The sequence below is a fragment of the Rhopilema esculentum genome, chromosome 3 (assembly GCF_057945365.1).
Source record: "Rhopilema esculentum isolate cy_ngs chromosome 3, ASM5794536v1, whole genome shotgun sequence".
Taxonomy (NCBI): domain Eukaryota; kingdom Metazoa; phylum Cnidaria; class Scyphozoa; order Rhizostomeae; family Rhizostomatidae; genus Rhopilema; species Rhopilema esculentum.
In genome coordinates this window covers 7,284,670-7,304,455 of record NC_142817.1, presented here as the reverse complement: position 1 = coordinate 7,304,455, position 19,786 = coordinate 7,284,670, and the positions used below count along the sequence as shown (strand labels likewise).

Genomic DNA, 19,786 nt, shown 5'->3' with positions numbered 1-19,786 from the left:
TTTACTCACAACTAAAAAAATGATCAAGAAATTTTGTTTCCTAGAATGACTAACTCTGTTGAGATCTGTAAACAGTTAAGCTCATGGAACTTCATCAATGTCAAGATGAAGTCAAAACAAATTTTTTAAATGGAACTTCTTGAGTGTGCAATTTACTAAGAATGAATGCAAACTGCATGTCAAGTTCAGCGTTGCAATATACAGTGATATTTAATGTCAAGACTGTTTCGAGTGCCAACTCGGAAATTAAAACTGCAAATTATAAAAGTTTCTTAGCTTTTTTCAATTTGGGTAGGGTCCTACCGTTTCTTATAACCTGTTTCTTATAAAAGAATGCGTGTAGCTCAGCCTCAGCTTGTTTTTTAATTTGTTCTTAACTTTTGACCAATTTTAAGTGTCGTGTTCTTATGAAATTGTTCTTATAAAAAAGAATGTAGTCCCTTTACCTAACGAATAGCGAAACACTTTTTACTTGAGTTTGGAAAATAATTAAAAAGTGCATTGGTGGAAATATATACTATGCTTTCGGACTGTTATTGTAATTTATTTTATTTAACCTTTTTATGGTCACGTTTACCTGTATGCCAACCATCTATCCAAAGCCCTATTGTCAAAAGCGCTGCGGAGTTCTATAGCAACATGTAGCTGAACAGGTGCTTTATTTCGCTTGGTAACAAAAATGGCGGTTTTGTACAACCACAGAAGTTGAACCTAAAAGGTATATCTAACTCTCATATAGTATTACTGAATAAAACTTTTTTAGCGATGGTTTAGTTGTTTGTTTTGTAATATCTCTTAGAGTCTAAAGATATCTAAAATGAAATCTTTATCGTTTGTTGAATCAGTTTGATTTGGCCTAATTTGACTTCTTTATCAAAAACAAGGGAACTAACGGGAACTGCATTAAGTTTTATACAGGCATAATTATCTATTTTTAAGGTTTGGACGTGTGAACTGTCAATCGTAAGAATAAAATCAAAGTAGCAATGCACTGCAAAAGATTTGCAAACCTACAAGCTCGTAAAGTTATAGCTTTTCTAAGAAAATGCCATCCCCATGATTTGCAAACTTGGTGTACTCCAGCTAAATGATTACTATGTGTATGTTGACAGCTAATCTTTTGCATACTACAGTGCAAAATGGACACAGTACGTCTTGCTTTTGAGCAAGATATTGCAAGATTTGTGAAGTTTATCAAGTCAAAAAGTAAAGACCAGATTTCTGCAGATAGACTTGATAAAGCTGCAAGCACAGAAGCCAAAAGGTAAATATTGTAATTATAATGAATTGTGATACTTTATGGCAAAATATTAGTATTTTGGTCTGTTTGTGTCTGCTATGTTTCATTCATAATAATGGCCTCCAAAACATCTTTGATCAAATGATCATTATTGAAATTGATAATTATAAATTCAGACCTAAACAATGAATATCTTTTGCATCATTTTTTAAATATTTTTGTAATACAACTTGTAGCTCTTATTTTTTTGTTTCTTTAAGGGCTAAAATTAAGAATGTGACTCAAATTCTAATTTCAACTGTGGTCTATACTTTAAGTCATATCTCAACCTGAGCTTACTGATATGATACAATTTCTGATTCTTATTATGCTAGGCAAAGTAGAAGTAACTTTAATAGTTATTGCTTTGAGTTTTCTTTTTCAAAGGAAAGTGGGTCAATTCTCTGTCATTAATTTATTACAGATAAATTCTGCAAATTTTTGCATCCTCTGTTAATTTTTCCCTTACAGTTTAACAGACTATTAAATACTACAGATGCTTTTTGGGATTACATATCAAGTCCCTAGATGCTAAATAAAGTCCCTAGAAAAAACACAATGACAATATTTTTATAGTTTTGCTTTTTGGTGCATGTCCATGCCTTTTAATTACAAGAGTAGTATGTTCGATAGGGGACTTTGGTGTAATCAGTTGTCTGCAGCAAAGATGTAAGAGTTAGAAAATTCTATTTTAGGAAATTTTCCAGTTCTTTATTTTATTGTTTTAGCTATGCAACATTATACAATCTTTGGAACACATATGAACCAAAATTGGACAAGGAATATTTGGAGGAGAAATTCTTGATCATAGGAGAATTCCTTTTTTCAGTTGGTGTAAGTTTATCTTCTCTAAATCAAATTTATTAAATCTTCCCGAAAGATTAACATTGCTAATATGTAAGTTAACTTCTGGATGCATAGATTTAACTTTTGAGAAAAACATGTGTCATTATGTTATTAATGTGATTCTTAAAAGTTACTTTTTAGTCACGTTTTACCTTTTACACTCATTTAACTCCAAAATTTCTACAAAAATGAAGATTTTCAGAGGCGATATTTTGATTTTGACAATTATTTTCATTTTGATGTCAATATTCTTTATGTTTTTGCTATTTTATAGGAATATGGCCTTGCAGCAAGTCATTGCTTCATGAGATATTTGTTGAAATTTGGTCACAATGAAGCACCATACTCTTTAGCTGCAGATGGAATAAATTTTGAGAAGTTCAAAAGCATATACTTTGCCCAAAGTGTAGGAAATAAAGATGCAGTTAAAGTGGTGAGTATAAGAGCCATATGGGGCAAATCTGACTTGCTATTAATCCTCATCATTCTAAAGGAGTTGATGACCAGATAAATAACAAACCCTGAATAGTGACAGATGGTTGGTATGAGCACCAATTTATTTGTGACAGAATAAAAAAATCAAATTTTATTAGAGCAAATAGGGGTTTATCACAATCTATCATTTCAATAAGAATAAGAAAAAGGACAGCAATGGCTAAGATTGCATTCCAACGACATGAAGAATTGTTCAACAGCAACATCAACAGGAAAATGAAAGTGAACCTCCTAAAAACATATGTTTGGTCTGTTTTTACTTATGGATGCGAGGCATGGACTATTGGGAAAGAAATGATGGCCAAGATTCGGGCATTCAAGATGTGGTGTTATAGGAGATTTTTGAAGATCAGGTGGACAGATAGGGTTTCCAACGAAGAAGTGCTACGAAGAATGAATGAAACCCCTATGCTTCTTACCATCATAGCAAAGCGAAAAGCTGCACTCTTTGGGCATGTGGCAAGAGGATCAAGTGGAGCAGTTTTTTGTAACATCGTGGAGGGGTACATTGAAGGAAAAAGATCTAGCAGTAGGCAAAGAAGGACTTGGATGGACAATGTTAAAGAGTGGGTTAACATCCAGAACTATGGTATCCTGAAAAGTAGGTGTAGTGACAGGGTTTGTTGGAGGACCATGGTTAGCAACCTATGGATCACGTAGAAGCGACCTGGAATGAAATGAATGATTTCAATAAAATAGATTTTACAAAAGGAGCCCCAAAATGTTGATGTTCCAGAGCATAGAACCACAAGGAACATCATTTGTTGCAAAAGGAAGCTGGATATCATAACCACATGCCCTAATGCCAGTTCTAGTTGAAGAAGATAGATATCCAACACTTCAATGTACAATTTGTAATAAATAACATGGCTCTTAAAGTTGATTTTGAAACCTTTTTTGTAGATAAGGACTCTTCTTGGTATCTCCAGTGCACAAAGTTGTAAAGCCATTTCAGAAGATCCAAATCTAAAGGTTTGTAACTGCCTTTCAACTGTGTGCACAGCCTTTGACCAACTTTTGAGACCAAGCTTTTTGCATCACAGAAGCCCTCTCCTTTTATTAACTTGGTGCTGGGTTCTAATAATAGCATTAGTTTTTCAAAGGCAAATCATTGGCAATTATTACATATATCTTCCCACTTGATCCAGCTAGGACAGTTTTAACATTCTAATAAAATAAACCGCACTTTAACATACATTATAATCACTAGACTACGCTATGCACCAAAAATCAGCTTACAAATACCTTTGAGAAATGCATTTTCTTAAAATTTGGTACTCTTATTCCACATGGACATAATAAAATTATAATATCTTGTCTCTTTGCTTTTTTTCCCCTTACATCTCTTCCCCCTTGTTTTGTGTTAGGATGAAGAGTTATGCTCAAAACGTCATAAGAACATTATACTTTTCCATGCAAAAAGTCACATTCTAAATATTTTTGTATTCATCTCATTTGATGTACAATGCACTGAACTACATTTTATCTTTAATTGTTTATGTGTTTTTAGTAGAATTGTGTAGCACGTTTGACAAAAAACCTAGGAGGAGGAATCACCCTCTTCCCCAAATCTACCATCACTGTTTATATTGGCATTTGTTCAGCAATGAAAAAATGATGTTTCACGAGGATGAATTGTAAATTGTATCTATGCAATGCTAGATTTTATTATACCTTCTTGAATGGAGGTTGTGACATAGAATCACTGGACATTGTTTTTTGTTCTCTACCTTTAGAACAGTGGTTCAGTTTCTTTGCTTTTGAATTGTTTAAAAGTCATTCAGCTGACAATGCAGGTTGCCCTTGAGAAAGAGGTCTTTTGCTGGCTTGTATATAATGGTAAGTCTTCTTGTAATTCAAATTTCATCCAAGTCTCTGACCCTTTCGTTCTGCTGCTTATGCTTAGAGAGATTAGTCAACAGGACACAATATCATTGAACACTCTTTTAACATGGCTTTCAATATTGTTTAGGCAAGCTTTTCCCAATTCTAAACATTATTTTGTTTGGGAAGATGGGTTATAATCATACATCTTTAATGCAAAATTTGGTTTTCTGTTGTGATTTAAACACTTTGCAGAATGTAAATTTGATGGTTGACAGTGAAATCTTGCTTTTTCTGCTGTAGGAGAATTCATTTTAAACTGAAATAACTTTTTCAATTGATTTGGTAAACATTTCAAGTATCGTTCACCCAGACTGAAGGGGTCCATATAAATAATCCTAAAAATTCTTATTACATTCTTGTATTTAAACGTCCCTATAAACTGTTGTAAATATGAACCAATGAACAGCAATAAAATGTATCCTGGAATTGGCTGTGTTTCTTCTACATACTTACTAGCTTTTGATGATGTCACTATTAAGCCATTTTTTCTACATTCACTAAAATAAAGTCAATAAGATTCTACTGCTTTTATAGGCACCATTCATATTTACACTCTCACAAGGCATTTAATCTCCAATGGTCACAGCCAAGTAGCCTTAGAATACATACTTTGGGCTTGTGTATGTATGGAGTCCTCTGTTCCTTTGATGACGACCAAATACTTAACATGGAGATGCCAACTGTATACTGCAGTATGCCAGTGCTACTATGATCTAAATGCTGCAGCTGAAGCAGAGGCATTTGCTAGAAGGGGTCTCAATTTGGTATGTATCTTCCATCTTTATTCTCAGGGCCACTAAGGGAAGGCTTCATGGACTCCGATGCAGGTTGGAAAGTGGGGGACCAACAGCAAATTTAACAAGCATGATGAAAGATTGAGTAAAAGCTCTATTATTTTGCAAAAAAGTGCCCCTTCGCCGGCGGCCTTGGGCTAAAGTGAAGGGAAGGCTTATTCAGGTTATGTTTTGTTACTTTGACAATAGATAACTATATAGGAAACAGCAATTGGTCTTGATTTCCCTTCTCTCGTGATAAAGTGCATCGAGAAAACACAAAACTTTCCTGGACAGCCAAAGAGTTGAAAAAGTGAAGGACTCTCTAAAGACCTGGAGGTCATTTGATTACCAAGGCGTTCGTTCCTTTTCATCTTTACAAAAATATGTTCTTGAGGATATTGTCCGTAACTGACATTGCGAGCGGTGAAGTTGAAAGTGGCGCTGTGCTGTACCATTAGATTCACGTAAAATCATAGGTTGGGAACAAAAACCCTGAGTACGTGCTGTGTGAGTTAATACGCTTATCTATATAAGCGAGGTTTATTTTTTGGGTCCGATGTAAAGGAATTATTAAAGCACGAAATGCGGAAATATAGAGCTAGAAGAAGCTTCACCGTTTTATTTCTCAGTTTTTTTCATCTGCACCTGGATTTATATTTTCGCTGTCTTTTGGTCATTGTCGTAAGTTTATGAATACTTGAATATGTGATGTGTTTCCTTAACCCTGCTATTTTAATGTTTCTTAGTACCAAAGGCTTATTAGGAAACTATTTTGTTTGGCTCCTTTGCTATTAATGTTTATTTGAAAATTCTTAAAGTTTAAAATATTCATTAAGGTGGAGGAACTGCAAGAAATAAGTCAGAAGAGCTCCTATGATGTGAAGGAAGATGCAGAAGCCATTTTTAAAGGCGGGAAGATGAGAATGAAGATCATGATATTCAAAAGAAATGTTTTTGAAAGCAGAAGACGGCCTAAAGGTATCTTGCGGCCTAAAAACAAACCACCGTTGAAAGATCTGACTTATGTAAGTAAGAATATGATAATTCTAGAGTAATTTTTTTTAACTATTGGTTTTGACATTTTCTGTAAAGAAGCACGAATTAGCTTCTATTGATAGTGAGAAGAGGATTGACTGTGAAGTGCATATTATAAGATTTTCTAGAAACTGCTACCTTTTAGAATGTGATGACTCCAAATGAAATTCTATGAAACATACATACGAAGAACATTTAATCTAGTGCATGATTCGAAAGAACTGGTAGTAATTTTACTTTGGTGGTGTAACATAGGCTTGCGAAAGGGAAAAATTGGACAGTCAAGTAGAACCTTTGGCTGCATTGCAAGCTTTGCATTAGAAAATGCCTGTATGAAAATTTACAAAAGGACTGGTTCTACAAATTTTTTAGCTACCCATGCAAATATTTCTATCGCTGACATCTGTCAAATCAGTTCTAGAATGATTTTTATCAAATATTTTGAAAGAAACATCTATTCTACATTTATTGTCTAAAAGTTTCCATAAATGCCATGGTTGAGTTTGATATTACTTGAGATTATTGATCGAGACAAAACATTTCTTGTTCTCATAATGAACCTCGTTCTAATGTCTGAGTTAAGACATCGAACTGTTTGATTGACATTTTGAATCACGTGATAAGATTATATTGATAGTTATAGTATAAACTAAGTCTCAGTTAGTTGTATATGAATCGATAGAAAAAGATCCTACAGCATTTTTTGTTGTCCTCTGTCCATCGTACAAAACGCTTTAAGTGCATATTCACGTTTCCAGTAAATATGATGAGTATGACTTTTATATTTTCTTTTGCTAGAATCCTTGGCCTAGAACTACTACGGAACGGATGCTTAGCGAGACCTTCACTGGTAGGGCTGCCCAACTTCTGGCTGTTATTGAAGCACTGACAGACTCAAAGAGAAGGATTTTTCAAAGTTCTCTAGGGGCACCTGAATCCGACGACAGTATTTTAGACGTATTTGCTGAGCTTTTCTTTGCTGGCTGCGAATTGATCGCTGGTGGAGGAGGAACGAGGCCACCGTCACCAGGGAGACATGAGTCTGTTATTTCTGACTCCATTTTCGATGAGCAGCTCATACAAATGGCGACTAAAGGTAAGTGTTGTTAAAGGTTCATTCAATAATTTTTCTTATTATCCCCTACTTTTAAGGGTTTTTCAATGCCTTATTCGCGAGATATATGAATCAAATTGACTGTCAAGTGTGAAGAATTTTACACTGAGCGTGCGCTTTTGTTCACAGCGCCTCCATGCTTGGTCCCTCCATCTGTAAAATGTTTCTGCCAACCAGTGGATCCAAGCCACCGTCAGCCTCAAGCGTACTCTAAATCCTTAAACACTAACAGGGGCTCCGACAAGTAGGGGTGGCATAGGGCAAATTAAAGTCCCATAACAATAGATTTTACAAAATTTCTCTATTGGCCCCCGGCCCTACATCATCGGAGGCTTTGACTAAGATAACATCAATATGTCCTTTATATTGAATCCTAGAAACTCTAGGATTTGTCTAGTCAAACATTAAGTAAAGTCGCTCGTGGTATTGGGTTTACGCGGCCAATCTTAGTACTGAGAACATATTCACTACAGAGAAGATCTCTGAAGATTGTTCGCGAGAACGATCGCTATTTTGCCCTCATGCTTCCGTTTTTCTTCTAGGGGAAGACAAAATTTCCTATTCAAGTGTAGCGCAGTTTGTACAGCTGGCTTATAACTATGAGTGCTGGGAAGCATTTGACAGTCTGGCACAATCGACATTGAATTTCTTGAAACCTTTCTCATCCTCTGAGAAACATCTAGTTGAACTCAAATCCCTTCAAATACTCCAAGCTATGCTGCCTCTGAACATAAACAAAGTGAAGAAGAAGGTTCTTTTGGGAATGGAGGAAAAAGAGGCCTCCGAGGTGTACAGTGTCAAGCAATCTTCAAGTAGGTTGTTTAACTACCCCTGTAATAGAAGACAATGTGCTCTAGGGGGTTTTATGGCCCCCTACCCTTTTCCAGAATGCTAACCATATCTCCGACAGTAGGCTTTTCAAACAGCTTTGTTAACTCGTCTTTGTTAACTCCCTTTTGGAGGCTCTAGAACCCAGGGTAACAGATGGTATAAAGGAAAGTTATTATTTGATAGGAAATTTCGCAGTGTTCCTTTTTGCGTTTTTTGCAAGATATGTTATAAGCTGTCTAGGCCCTTTGGCATAGGCCAAGAACACAAAGTTTTCCATCATTCTAAGAAGAAAATAATCGATACAGAAGAGGTAATGGTTGAAGTTTTATTTGGGAAAATTTCAGCTAATATTTTGATGTTGTTTTTGTAAATAGGATGTTAAATGTTTTACGAAGTCTGTTAAGACAAGGGAAGGTGAACTGGTTGAAATTTCTAACAATTAGAGGGAATGAAAATTAATTGCATTTGGCATTGAGCGTGATACCTCTGTATAAAAGAATTCAAGGTTAATCGCGCACTTGCTCAAATGACAGTTTTTGTTATTGTTTCTTTTGCCCATATTGTCACATCCAAGATTTGTATAAAATTAAAATGTTTGCCCTGCTTTCTTACTCGTAGCAAGAGTTTCGTCATTCGTCGATGATATTTTAAAGTTGGTTGATGTATTAGAATCTTGCGTAAACGGAGAAATATCGGTAAGACTCTCAATTATTTCAATGAATGATTGGTACTTATGTGTACCATAGTGTGCAATAATGCAGTTTTTACTTTAAAATTATCTAAAGATTTTTTAAGTTTCGTCTCTCTAAGACAAGTTTTCCTTTCGTTTTTAAGCACATGAGGCGGTCTGTCTTCTCAAGATCTAAAGATTTTTTTAAAAGTTTATACAAGGTAGTTAATGCTAGATTTCCGAAGTGATGAAGTCAACAAACTGATTTTTGAATGTTTGAAATTGAAACACATAGCCCGAAAAAGTATTAAGACATATTTTTTATATGCCAAACAGTTAAATGTGTGACAGACTAGTACAGACTCTATCCCTATCAAATCGCTGTAAATTAATCCTTGTTTCTGAAATGTACGAAAGTAGTAATCCATTAGCAAGACGTAGTTCTTCACTTGTCATTTCTCTGTCAATGTGCTCTAGTTGTAGCTAATCTTGCAATTTTAGATGTATTTCGTAAGGCTCTTCAAGATCATGTGGTCAGAAGTTGATGACACTGTAAAATGGATTTTATATGATATCATACTTGATTTCTGTAGCTAAGCCTAACTTTTTGGGGTTTGAGGGGGAATTGGGGGCAGGAATTTCAATACAATGGCCATTGCTCGGTAAAATATTTGGGAAGGTTTTTTTATCTGGCTTTTTTCAGCCTTGTATTTGTTAACGGGGCTGTTTGTCAAAATTTGTCAAGCTACCAAATCAAAGTCGGATTTCGTTCGTAAATTTTCTAGATGTGATTGTCATTATTTCATGAAAGAATTAATATCATAGAATATTTCTTTTTGTAGAAAATCATTATTTCTGGAATGCGTGATATTTTAGTGGATACCTGCCTATTCATTTGGTCAAGGTGCAAAAGCCATTACAGCAGAGTGACGTCATCATCTGCTGAATCTTTCAAGAATGTTCTCCAAGATCCTAACATGGAAAAGGTGATAACTATAAAATATTGACGAAAAGGTTTCTAGGAATATCTTAAAATCTTAAATCTGTAAATCTTAAAACAGAATTTTCCAGCTAAAAACCTAGTTTATTTATTGAAGCTTTTGCTGACTTTCTTACTCATTAATTTATTTACTGAATTTTTAATATTTCTGTCCTGAGGATGATTTTAATTGCAAAGTTGACTTTTTTCCGCTTGCACTTTTGGCTGATGCGACACAGATATCATAAAGATAGAACAATTTTCTACTTAAAGTTGTAGTTATTTCAGAAAGTAAACATTCTATAAAAAAATTTAATCAATTCTATCTCCATAAGATACAGAATCGCTATTTTTTTTAAATTCATGGTAACTGAAAATTTGACAAGACAAGTAAGTGACAGGCTAACGAGTTAATCAACTCCTTTTTGAAATACAAGAGTGAGTGAACTATCGAAGTTTTCGGGATAGCCCATTTGAAAGTAACCTCGCTTGTCGTGTCCCTAACCAGGGAACATTTATTCTTCAAGCTTCTTTTAAGTATTGCCAATTTTTTGAATTTGCTCTGTGGCAATTCAGGGTAATTCTGTCTGTGTGTTACTTGTGCAACTTAATAAATCTTAATACTAGATTTATCTATATAAATCTTAATAATAAGGGTAAAACTTAATAAATCTATTTCCAATGCTGTACAATTTCAAAGATAAAACTTCAGAGTATATATACTCTTGCTTTTGAGGACACCTTATAGACACATAATCTTTATCAGCACCTTAATGATAGTGAAGCAATTCGTGTGTTGATCAATCAACTAGTGTGTAAGAAGTTGCTTATAATTTCTAGTGGTTCAGAGTTCTGGCAGTAGCACAGAGGGCGACAATTGAAGTTGGTTTGGCAGAAATTGATGTCAACACATGTGCAGAGATTTCAATCAAGTTCGCGTTGTTCGTCGAATTCTTCTGTTCTGAAACTGAAGTGACTGTGGGTATTAAAGGAAAAAAGTCGACATACCAACAGCAGAAAGAGGTAGCTTATATTGGTTTTAGTCTTTAGCTATAGATAAGTAAAGAATCGTCCCCTGGAAATAACGAAGGGACAAATGAAGCCTGGAGAAGATTCTAGTTATTTTTGGATACCCTACTCAAACTGCAATGTCATGAGGTGACGTTCTATAAAGGATGCGGAGGATCCATGTTGTTCGTTGACAGCCATTCTGCGCTGGTAGCAAATTCTAATCTAAACGATCTGCAGTAGGGTTTCTGTTTATAGGCTTCATAAAAAGAAGAAATTAGAAGGCTGGCCTTAGAAGAAATATCCTCCATTGCAGAAGATTTTCAAATTTTTTTTTGCTGCTGAAATTTCTTTCTTTTATTCAATGGCGATCAACGTTTTCTATTTATGTAAACAAGCTTGCACACACATCTCCTTTTGATGAATTTTGAAGGAAGCAAGAAAAGTGCTTGAAATCTTGAAACAGAGAGTAAATAGCTAAGGAAACTTCATCTGACCTTTAACGTTACTTCCATCTTAACTTGCAGTTATTTGCTAGCAAGGGTACAGGTATATTTCACAAAGCTTTTGCAAACTACCCAGAAGACATTTCTTTGGTGAAAACTGTAGACGGAAGCCCGAATTCTTTCCACTTGCACGCATTTGCTATATGCTTCATTTATATGCTCTTATCTGAAAATATGTTTTTCACCTGTCTCCACAATTTCCCTGGATCAAGCTTAGACTTTCTAAATTTGTATAGTAGTGCCTATACTATCCGTCTTACACACACCCCATTAATTTCTTCCCCTGTCCTTAAGCTTCCATACTAAGTGGGCGAGTAACAGTTTACTGTTTATTTTAGGACACAAGTCGCATAAACACTAAGAAGAGTTCCAGTATTGAGCCAATTGCCAGTGCCGTTGGTTGTTCTCCAAATTCACGAAGTATGTTGTTAGTGGCTAAACAGCGTCTTCAGAATGCTCTAGTGGCAATTGATCGAGCTCGCTCCTCAAACCACGATGATAATATCAAGATTGCTGATGATAGCCTGTTTAAGGTAAGTTGTATATCCATAGTCAATAAAACCGCAATACGCCTGAAATCTAGGTCAAGTATAGAAATATTGCGACAGTATTCTTGTTATTTACAGTTTTCGATTCTCGGCTTTTGCTGCATCCCACAGTAATCCGCGCTACGCAGGCCAATATTATTCTCCGGTATATCTTTGTGCAATGCTGATTATGACAATCAATGCTGATTATGAAAAATAATGCTGATTATGATAGTGATTGCTGATTAAGATAATCAATGCTGAATATGAAATTCAATACTGATTATAATAATCAATGCTGATTATGATAATCAATTTTGAGTATGATAATAGTTGTTGATTATGATAATCAATGTTGATTATGATGATCAATGTTGATTATGATGATCAATGTTGATTATGTATGGTAGAGTGAAGAAGAGTGTGATACAGTCTTCCGCCGGATTCTATAAATCTTGCCATAAAGAAAATTTTTAGAAAGCAATAGGCAGAAACCACATAAAGTAATGGCAAGCAGCAATTCAATAGATGTTCAGTTTGAAAAACGAACATTGGAATTTAGTCACTTGAAGCCAATATGTTGGACGGAGAGTATCCCTTCAGAAAGGTTTGATGCAACTAGAGTTCTGAAGCTCGCCCCTTGAAAAACAGAGGGTGTATTTGTGAATTGATATGTCAAGGGATCAAATGCATGTATCCATGCATGCATGCTTCAAAAGAGATATATTTTCTGCTGATACACTGTTACTTTTTCACTATAACACTCCTTTTCTTTATCAGAGCGTTTTCTTACCAGAATTAATATTCTTTCGAATATTTTCCTTTGTGAAAATTGCTTTGCAAGAAAAAGTGTTTCACGAGCTTGATGCATTCATCGTGCGGTGAGAGGGTTGTTAATAACGGTCATGTGATTTGCTTTTCTAGGAATCTCATAATGGCTCAGGCCAATCAAAAACAAGCCCTATACTCCTGGATGCAGAAGCAATGCACCTCGAGCTAATCTACATGCACCATCGCATAGACTGCCGTCTTTCCAAGCTGTCAGTGGGTATGTCTTTAATGAATGCAATAGAAGATTTCAAGAAAAAAAGGAATTATCTTTCAAATTACATTTTTCCATTGCTTATTCTTTTAGCAATTGAGCAAGCTTTTAAACCCTTGGTAATGCGTACGAGATCGAGGGGTGTATAGCTTTTCCAAATAGTTTACGAGATTTTTCAAAACAATAGATTTTTAAGGATTTTTCTGAGATTTTTCTTGAAAACAAACACTTTTTGCTAAAGTTGTTCGAGATTTTAGTGGGGTGATATGCCCCTCGATTATTGGCTTTGGTTTTTTTCTAGCTCTTGCAAAGCTGATTTAATAATTAGCAGTTGGCTGGATTTGAAGTTTCAGTCACGTTTTGCCATTTTCTTCCCCTATCTCTAAAAGTTTTGTTTAATCAGTCTGCGTATTACATTCATAAAAAAATTTATAGATTCTTTTATTTCTACTAGATTTTACCATTTTTAGGCTTAGCCTTGCATTCTGATTGCAACGCCAATCTCAGAGATTGATCTTCAAAGATTGACTTTTATAAAAACCAAGGCTCCAATTTTTCACAAGATTCTAAAATGGCCTCTAGTGCACTAATTTATATTTCAAAGTATTTCACTTCCTTAGTTTTGTTTGAAATACGGTCGTGATAAAAGTTTTAATTCTTCATAGCAGCTTACATAAAACATGTACCTCTTAAAATCACGCTATTTGATGTAAACAACAAGACGGTTCTAAGTCGCTACTCTGAGGTTCACGCTTAATGCTGTCACCAGGCAACTGTCATCTCAAAAAGCATTATACATTCTAGGTTGAAGATTTTTTTCTCAACTCTGGATGGAAAATCAGTTATCCTTTAATACTGGATTACAAATGTTTATTTTTTCAAGCTGCAAAACAGCTCTATCCATAACGCGCTCGTCCAGTTTAGGGGATATCTTGTGAATCTCCGAACTTCATACAGAATTATTGACACAATTATCCAATCAATTAATCTCTACCTAATTCGATTGCGAAATCAATGGAAAGCTACATCTGCCAATCAGCTCTCTAAAGGAAACGTGGAGTAAAATGATGCAGTAACATTGGGTAGAAAATTCATTGATTCTTTACAATGAAAGCTACAAAATCCTTGTCTCAAAAATAACTCATTTTACGATAGCATTGATAATTTTTACAAATAAAAAGAAAGAAATTTATTACAGCACAAAAATTTTGATCGCAATCCTTTCTTAGCTCAATGAAATTAATTATAACGTTTAATTTAATCTTCTCTTCGATGGTTTAATATTCCAATCTAATTTATTTTATTTGCAAATTTTTCATGATGAAGTTTCCAAAATTTTCTATTATGCAAATCGATTGGTGTTATGGGATTTAAGTCAATTCGAACGGGATTGGGAAATTAAGTCAGTAATTCTGCACCTCAAGTTAATTAGTCCCGTAATTAGCTAGCCTAGTCTCCTGAGGCTTTCATTCCCATGAGACGCAGGTGAGTTCTGTCACGCGTTTTTCATTTCAAACTTTGTTCAGTTCCACATGAAAGACAAAAGTTTATTAACAAAATAAGTAAGACAGTAAGATTGTTTGCAGTACGAAAACTCATTCATTAGTCAAAGAGTTTTGAAAGGATGTCTCCTTTTACAAATCAGTCACTGTCTATCCAGACATAATTATGAAATCTGTGCACTTTGTTATATAAACTTTAGAGGGTTGAATTGGAAAGCTCTTTGCAAGCAAGTTTACGAAATATACATATAGGTTTTGTGGTCTGTTTTTCTGATAGATAACTTTCTTTGTTTTGTAGATTCTAAAAATGACAAGCAAGACTTAAAGGTATTGTGTCTATTGAAATTCATACTGATTCAAATTTATACATCAAGGCATCACATCATTCCAAATTTTACCTTTTAAGATATGTCTTGAATTTTCAGGTTTTCGAGATACTTCCTATCTTGAATAATTGTTTTGTGTGACTGCACAAGTTCACGGTTCTTCATAGTTTGAGGCAGTTTGAGATTCCTTGTAAAAAAGAGTAATTCTAGCTTTTAAGATTATCACACTTACCATTTTATTCGTTCTACTACCTTTTTAATTCTGCAGCAATATTTCCATTCATTTTCTGCAGCAACATGTCTAATAAAAGTTGAAAGCTCGGGTATTGTTGACGATTCTCTAATGTTGAACTCAGAAATATATTAAATTCAGTTAAAACTGGACAAGTTATTTATGCAATTTATTTCTTACCATAGTGTTACAAAACTTCAATAAAATCTCTTGACATACTATTCCGTTTGAAAATTTTTAGAAATAGAATTTTTCTTTTCAGAAAAACGCGATTCCCGCTATTGTTGGCAAAGGAAGCTTGTCAAAGGCAGTGTATTTAATTTGCAAAGCAGAAATAAATGGAGAAGCGAAACGAGAAGAAAATGCTGAAATTCTTAAGGCAAGTTCCGTTGATATACGATCAAGTTTTAAAGGGGCTGGGTCACGAACCAGAAATAAACATTTTGTGGGGGACAATCTGCGTACAAGAGGGGTTTTATTTACCATTCTTCAAAGCGGAGTTTCTAACAAAATGGTAGACCGTGAAATCATAAACCATGCAACAATGCTGCCAACTCTGCATCGTTCTGTTACCATCAGTTTTCAGCAATGTTTTCTGTTCGAAAACCTGGGCTTTCACAGACAGATGCCTCTGTGTTGTCCCTTGTTCTTCCATTCAGCGACGTTCTCTTTTTGTGTTCCCGCTGCAGTAGAAACGACTTTTTCTCATAGACTGATCAACGAATTGATGTCAAAATATACGTATGAAGTCAATCTTTACGTCTTCCGCAATGACAAAATTATTGTTCAGCAAAGCCGTTGAAATTTTCTCGATGTGCCGCGATTCTCTGGCCTAACAAATCTCACTTCAATTGCTGTGGTTGATTCACTAAATTCACAAGCATCAACAGTATAACATTGTCCCGCAGCCTTACAAGTGACCTAGCCGCTCTAATTAGTGAATTTCTATCGATTATATCCTAAAGCTGAGAAAGGTGTTGCCGAGCTACAGTTGCGTCTGTCTCTTAAGATAAGCCTTCTGCGAACGGAACCAAGCTTTTCGACTTTTCTTTCTTCTTGTTCACAATTATTTTGAGTTCCATTGGAAGTACAAGTTTTCTTTGTTTGAAATTTCAACATTTTTCTTTTAATCCATTGATTCAATGGGAATTTTGCATCTGTATTCCTAGTTCAGTTTTAAACTTTACTATATCCGATTTCATCAAAATAAATTTGGGTAGCGTCACTGTGATTGAATAAACTTGGGAATTTTTTTTTGCACTGTTCAAAGTATTGCGAAAAATTTGGAGATTAGGGCTAAGCTAAGATAAAAAGTGCGAGATAATCTGCGTACGCCATTTTGTCATAACAAAAAACTGTTTTAAACTGTTTAATTGACGAAACAAGTTTTTAACTGGAATATGGCTTGACTAAAATGACAAAATATAATCGGTACTGTTTCCTTTATAGTGTTTTCAACGGTTTTATAGTGTTTCTTGGCTGCAAACATACAACTTGAAGCACACATTTTTGTGAATGAAGAATACAGTACTTTAATTAAATTACACAGTTATTTTACCATAGAGAAACAAAAAATGGAGTTGAATGCTTTGGCCTAAATTTGCTTTTATTGGGTACCAGTCTTAAGAGTGTTGTGTCAATCTCTTCGATTCTTTAAAACACCATTTTGCTTTTCATTTGAATGCAGCACATTATCTGAGAGGGCAGATACTGATAGTTCTTCAACTATTCTTGGTTCTTCCTTGCTGAATGAAGAACATTTTGTTGCCCCGGTTCTTTTCTTCCCTTTGGATGCGCTTTACAAATTTGCCCAATTGCATCTTCATTCCGTCACGAGGAAAGATAAGAATTGCAACGTAATTCTAAATTGTTTCTACGTTTTCCTTTTTAAGGATTAACAATTTTTAAAGAAGGTAAACAGGAGGAAAGAAAGCACTCAATTGGTCTCTCAGTCGATGCTTGCATTGCGATAAGAATGTAAATATCTGTCGCTGGTCGCATCTGAAACTAACCATTCCGTAAACAATCTTTCCACATCAGTTTTGAATTAATTTGGCATGCCAACCATGTATGATTGTCAAGTCAGAATAATAATCCTACCATTTGTACCTGACTTGGTTCTCACGTCAGCTGTGTGGAATTCCGACCTAGGTTTAAAGAATCAATTGAGGAGTAACTGGAGGAGTAGCCACGATTTCTAAAGCAAAATTAAAATGTTTTTTCTCATTTACAATAGGAGTCGTTGGGATTGCTTCAAAAAGCCTGGAAAATGGAAGAGAAATTGCTGACCGCGAAGAATCGAGCGCCCAGAGGTGCAGATCAAGCCTTCCCTTTTGCTCCAGAAATCACTTACAGAAGTGCGACAACGATGATTTTCAAGCCAGCTTTGTTCAATGCGGAGGTGGATTGCTACAAGCTTTTTGTCAGATCCTACAGTGGCAATAATGTGAAAGTGAGGCTCAGTGATACGCAGTTCCCAGGAACTGGAATCGAGGTAAGCCTTGATGATGTTACAGAATAAGATCCTAAAATGCGGAAAATTTTTGCATAATGAGAATTAATGTATGTGAATCTTGGTCTTGTTAAGATAACTTGTGGTAAGAACTCTCCAACATCTTCAAGCAGGGCTGCAGCGGTAATGCAAAATGCAAGACAAATATGATTGGCCTTAAAATGGGATGGATGTTGAATGTTCATTTGGTCTTAATCTTAGGTCTTGACGTAAGATCACAAACAAATCACCCCCTCCCTGAAAGTCTTTGTGGTAAGTTCCAACTTAGATCTTCATAGTTATTGTATATAACAAGAAACTGCGAGGATCTGCAAATCCCATAACCTACAACCGAGCATATGCGATAGAGCTTTCAGTTCGTGGCTGTGAAAGATTGGTATGCAATCCCTGTTGAAACAAGAGAGGCCCCTGTTTTCAATCGTGTCATTTTCAATGATTTTAATGACACGACACCCCGGAAGATCTAGGACTCAGGCACACATTTTATAACTTGATATGTCTGCTCTTTTTGTTAGCTATGAATTGTTTTGGGTCATTTTAGATTTTAGTCTGCATCTATATGGTGACTGGTCATATCGTGAATAAATATATGGTAAAAGTTTTCCATGACAGCACTCCATAAAATGTTAAAGCATTTTCTTTATAAGGTCTATTTTTTCTGTCAATTTGTAGGTTATGAACTGTGATGGAATTGAACTGAAAGTGACCAGCCTAACTCCAAATGAAAAATACGTTGCTGCTGTTGCTGCATATGACAAAAAAGGCCAATTGATTGGGGATAGTATTGGTCAGACAAGTAAACCTTTTCTCGCAAGTTCGCCACTGCCTGTTGCAATGGCCTATGGATATCTTGCAAAGGTAGCGCAGAATGTTTAATTATCTGTCGATAATAACTTCATCCATAGTGTTTGCTAGGGGCATGATACCTCCAGGCTATCTTCTTTTAAGAAATTCTCTTAGCAAATAGGGTTTCATTTTACGTCGATCGACAGGTTTGCTTCGGCAGAACAAATTCCCTACCAGATTTGCTTCGGCGAATCAAATTCGCCACCGGGTTTCTCCTAACCACCAGCTATAACCCTCTCTTTCAAGTGCACGCAGGCTGTATTGTTTGGCTTTATTCTTGTTTGATGTCAGCTCTGTGCTAGGGTCGATAAGGAAATAAAATTTAACCATAGTTACAGAAATCTTTACAATAATTGATTGAAATAAATGTTAACATAACATGAATAAACATAAATAAATGAATATAAATTTTTCAGTTCCAAGTATAATATTGTGTACAGCAAAAACTTGTGTCCATTAACAATTTTAGTAAACTGTCAACATTTTAACCTCTTAAATTATAGTCTACAAAATTTCTGTGTGAGTTTGAAACGTTAAACGGGAGTTTTGACGTCACTTGTTGGCTGCTAATTGGCGTAGCGCTCGGGAAATTTTCGGCAACATATCTGTAGAAACGTCATTATTTTGAATCATTTCAGTGCTTCACGCTTCTTGTGATATTTATATAATTATTAAAAACTATGACCAGCCCTATCCAATGAATGTTTCACCACTGACAGTAACGCATTCCATTGTTAATTTAGATACAATAAGATCACCATTGCAACGGAAAAAAGGACGTTTAAGGCTTTTTTAGTTGCTAGCTACCTTTCTTAGATGCCCTTTTTGTATTTTTTTGACTTTTTTATTAATCATATTAATGAAGCAAAATGTGCATAAATGTTATTTCTTGAATAGAACATTACTGTCATTGCTTTAGGTGGCCTACAATGCTGGGTGCTGGGATCTTGCGAAGATTTCATTCAATACGCTATGGGACCATTTTGTTCTTGATGCAAAAACATTTCAACAAGTTTCATCTGTTTGGTCGATCAAAGAAGATACAGAGTTGAAGATGCACCAGTTAGTAAATTTTTTTGCTGTCTTTATCATAGTGTCATCAAAACTTATCGTTAGCCTACTAGGTGCCAAAATTTTTATTTACATTTTTATTAGTTTTTATTTAAGAACAAGTGTCTGGATAGTTTAGCATGAACAGTTCTGTTTTCGAAAGACATAAATGTTATGCATAGTTAAACATTTTATCCACCTCTGGTGAGAAAAATGATCTTGTAAGTAGAAAGTATTAAAGTAAGGAAATCGAATCTTTTTGCTACATTTAATTTTTCCTTGAGCAGTTGTTAAAAGACAAAATGAAGAAAAAGTATCGCTGG

General features: G+C 35.1%; 1 protein-coding gene across 2 annotated transcripts in view; it reads left to right on the top strand.

Moving 5' to 3' along the window:
• The first annotated feature begins 643 nt into the window (after window positions 1-643).
• LOC135692493 (cilia- and flagella-associated protein 54) overlaps window positions 644-19,786 on the top strand; it is a 49,993-nt gene continuing 30,850 nt past the window's right edge. For both annotated transcript variants that reach the window (XM_089112666.1, XM_065210636.2), the window contains exons 1-20: window positions 644-718; window positions 1,134-1,264; window positions 2,008-2,113; window positions 2,400-2,558; window positions 3,524-3,592; window positions 4,357-4,459; window positions 5,042-5,271; window positions 6,120-6,308; window positions 7,117-7,414; window positions 7,975-8,244; window positions 8,882-8,958; window positions 9,776-9,919; window positions 10,753-10,935; window positions 11,765-11,959; window positions 12,878-13,001; window positions 14,796-14,824; window positions 15,318-15,434; window positions 17,292-17,549; window positions 18,240-18,425; window positions 19,333-19,475. In XM_089112666.1, coding sequence (XP_088968792.1) covers window positions 1,140-1,264; window positions 2,008-2,113; window positions 2,400-2,558; window positions 3,524-3,592; window positions 4,357-4,459; window positions 5,042-5,271; window positions 6,120-6,308; window positions 7,117-7,414; window positions 7,975-8,244; window positions 8,882-8,958; window positions 9,776-9,919; window positions 10,753-10,935; window positions 11,765-11,959; window positions 12,878-13,001; window positions 14,796-14,824; window positions 15,318-15,434; window positions 17,292-17,549; window positions 18,240-18,425; window positions 19,333-19,475 — 3,005 coding nt within the window. In that variant the 5' untranslated portion in view covers window positions 644-718; window positions 1,134-1,139. The remainder of the gene's footprint in view (window positions 719-1,133; window positions 1,265-2,007; window positions 2,114-2,399; window positions 2,559-3,523; window positions 3,593-4,356; window positions 4,460-5,041; window positions 5,272-6,119; window positions 6,309-7,116; window positions 7,415-7,974; window positions 8,245-8,881; window positions 8,959-9,775; window positions 9,920-10,752; window positions 10,936-11,764; window positions 11,960-12,877; window positions 13,002-14,795; window positions 14,825-15,317; window positions 15,435-17,291; window positions 17,550-18,239; window positions 18,426-19,332; window positions 19,476-19,786) is intronic.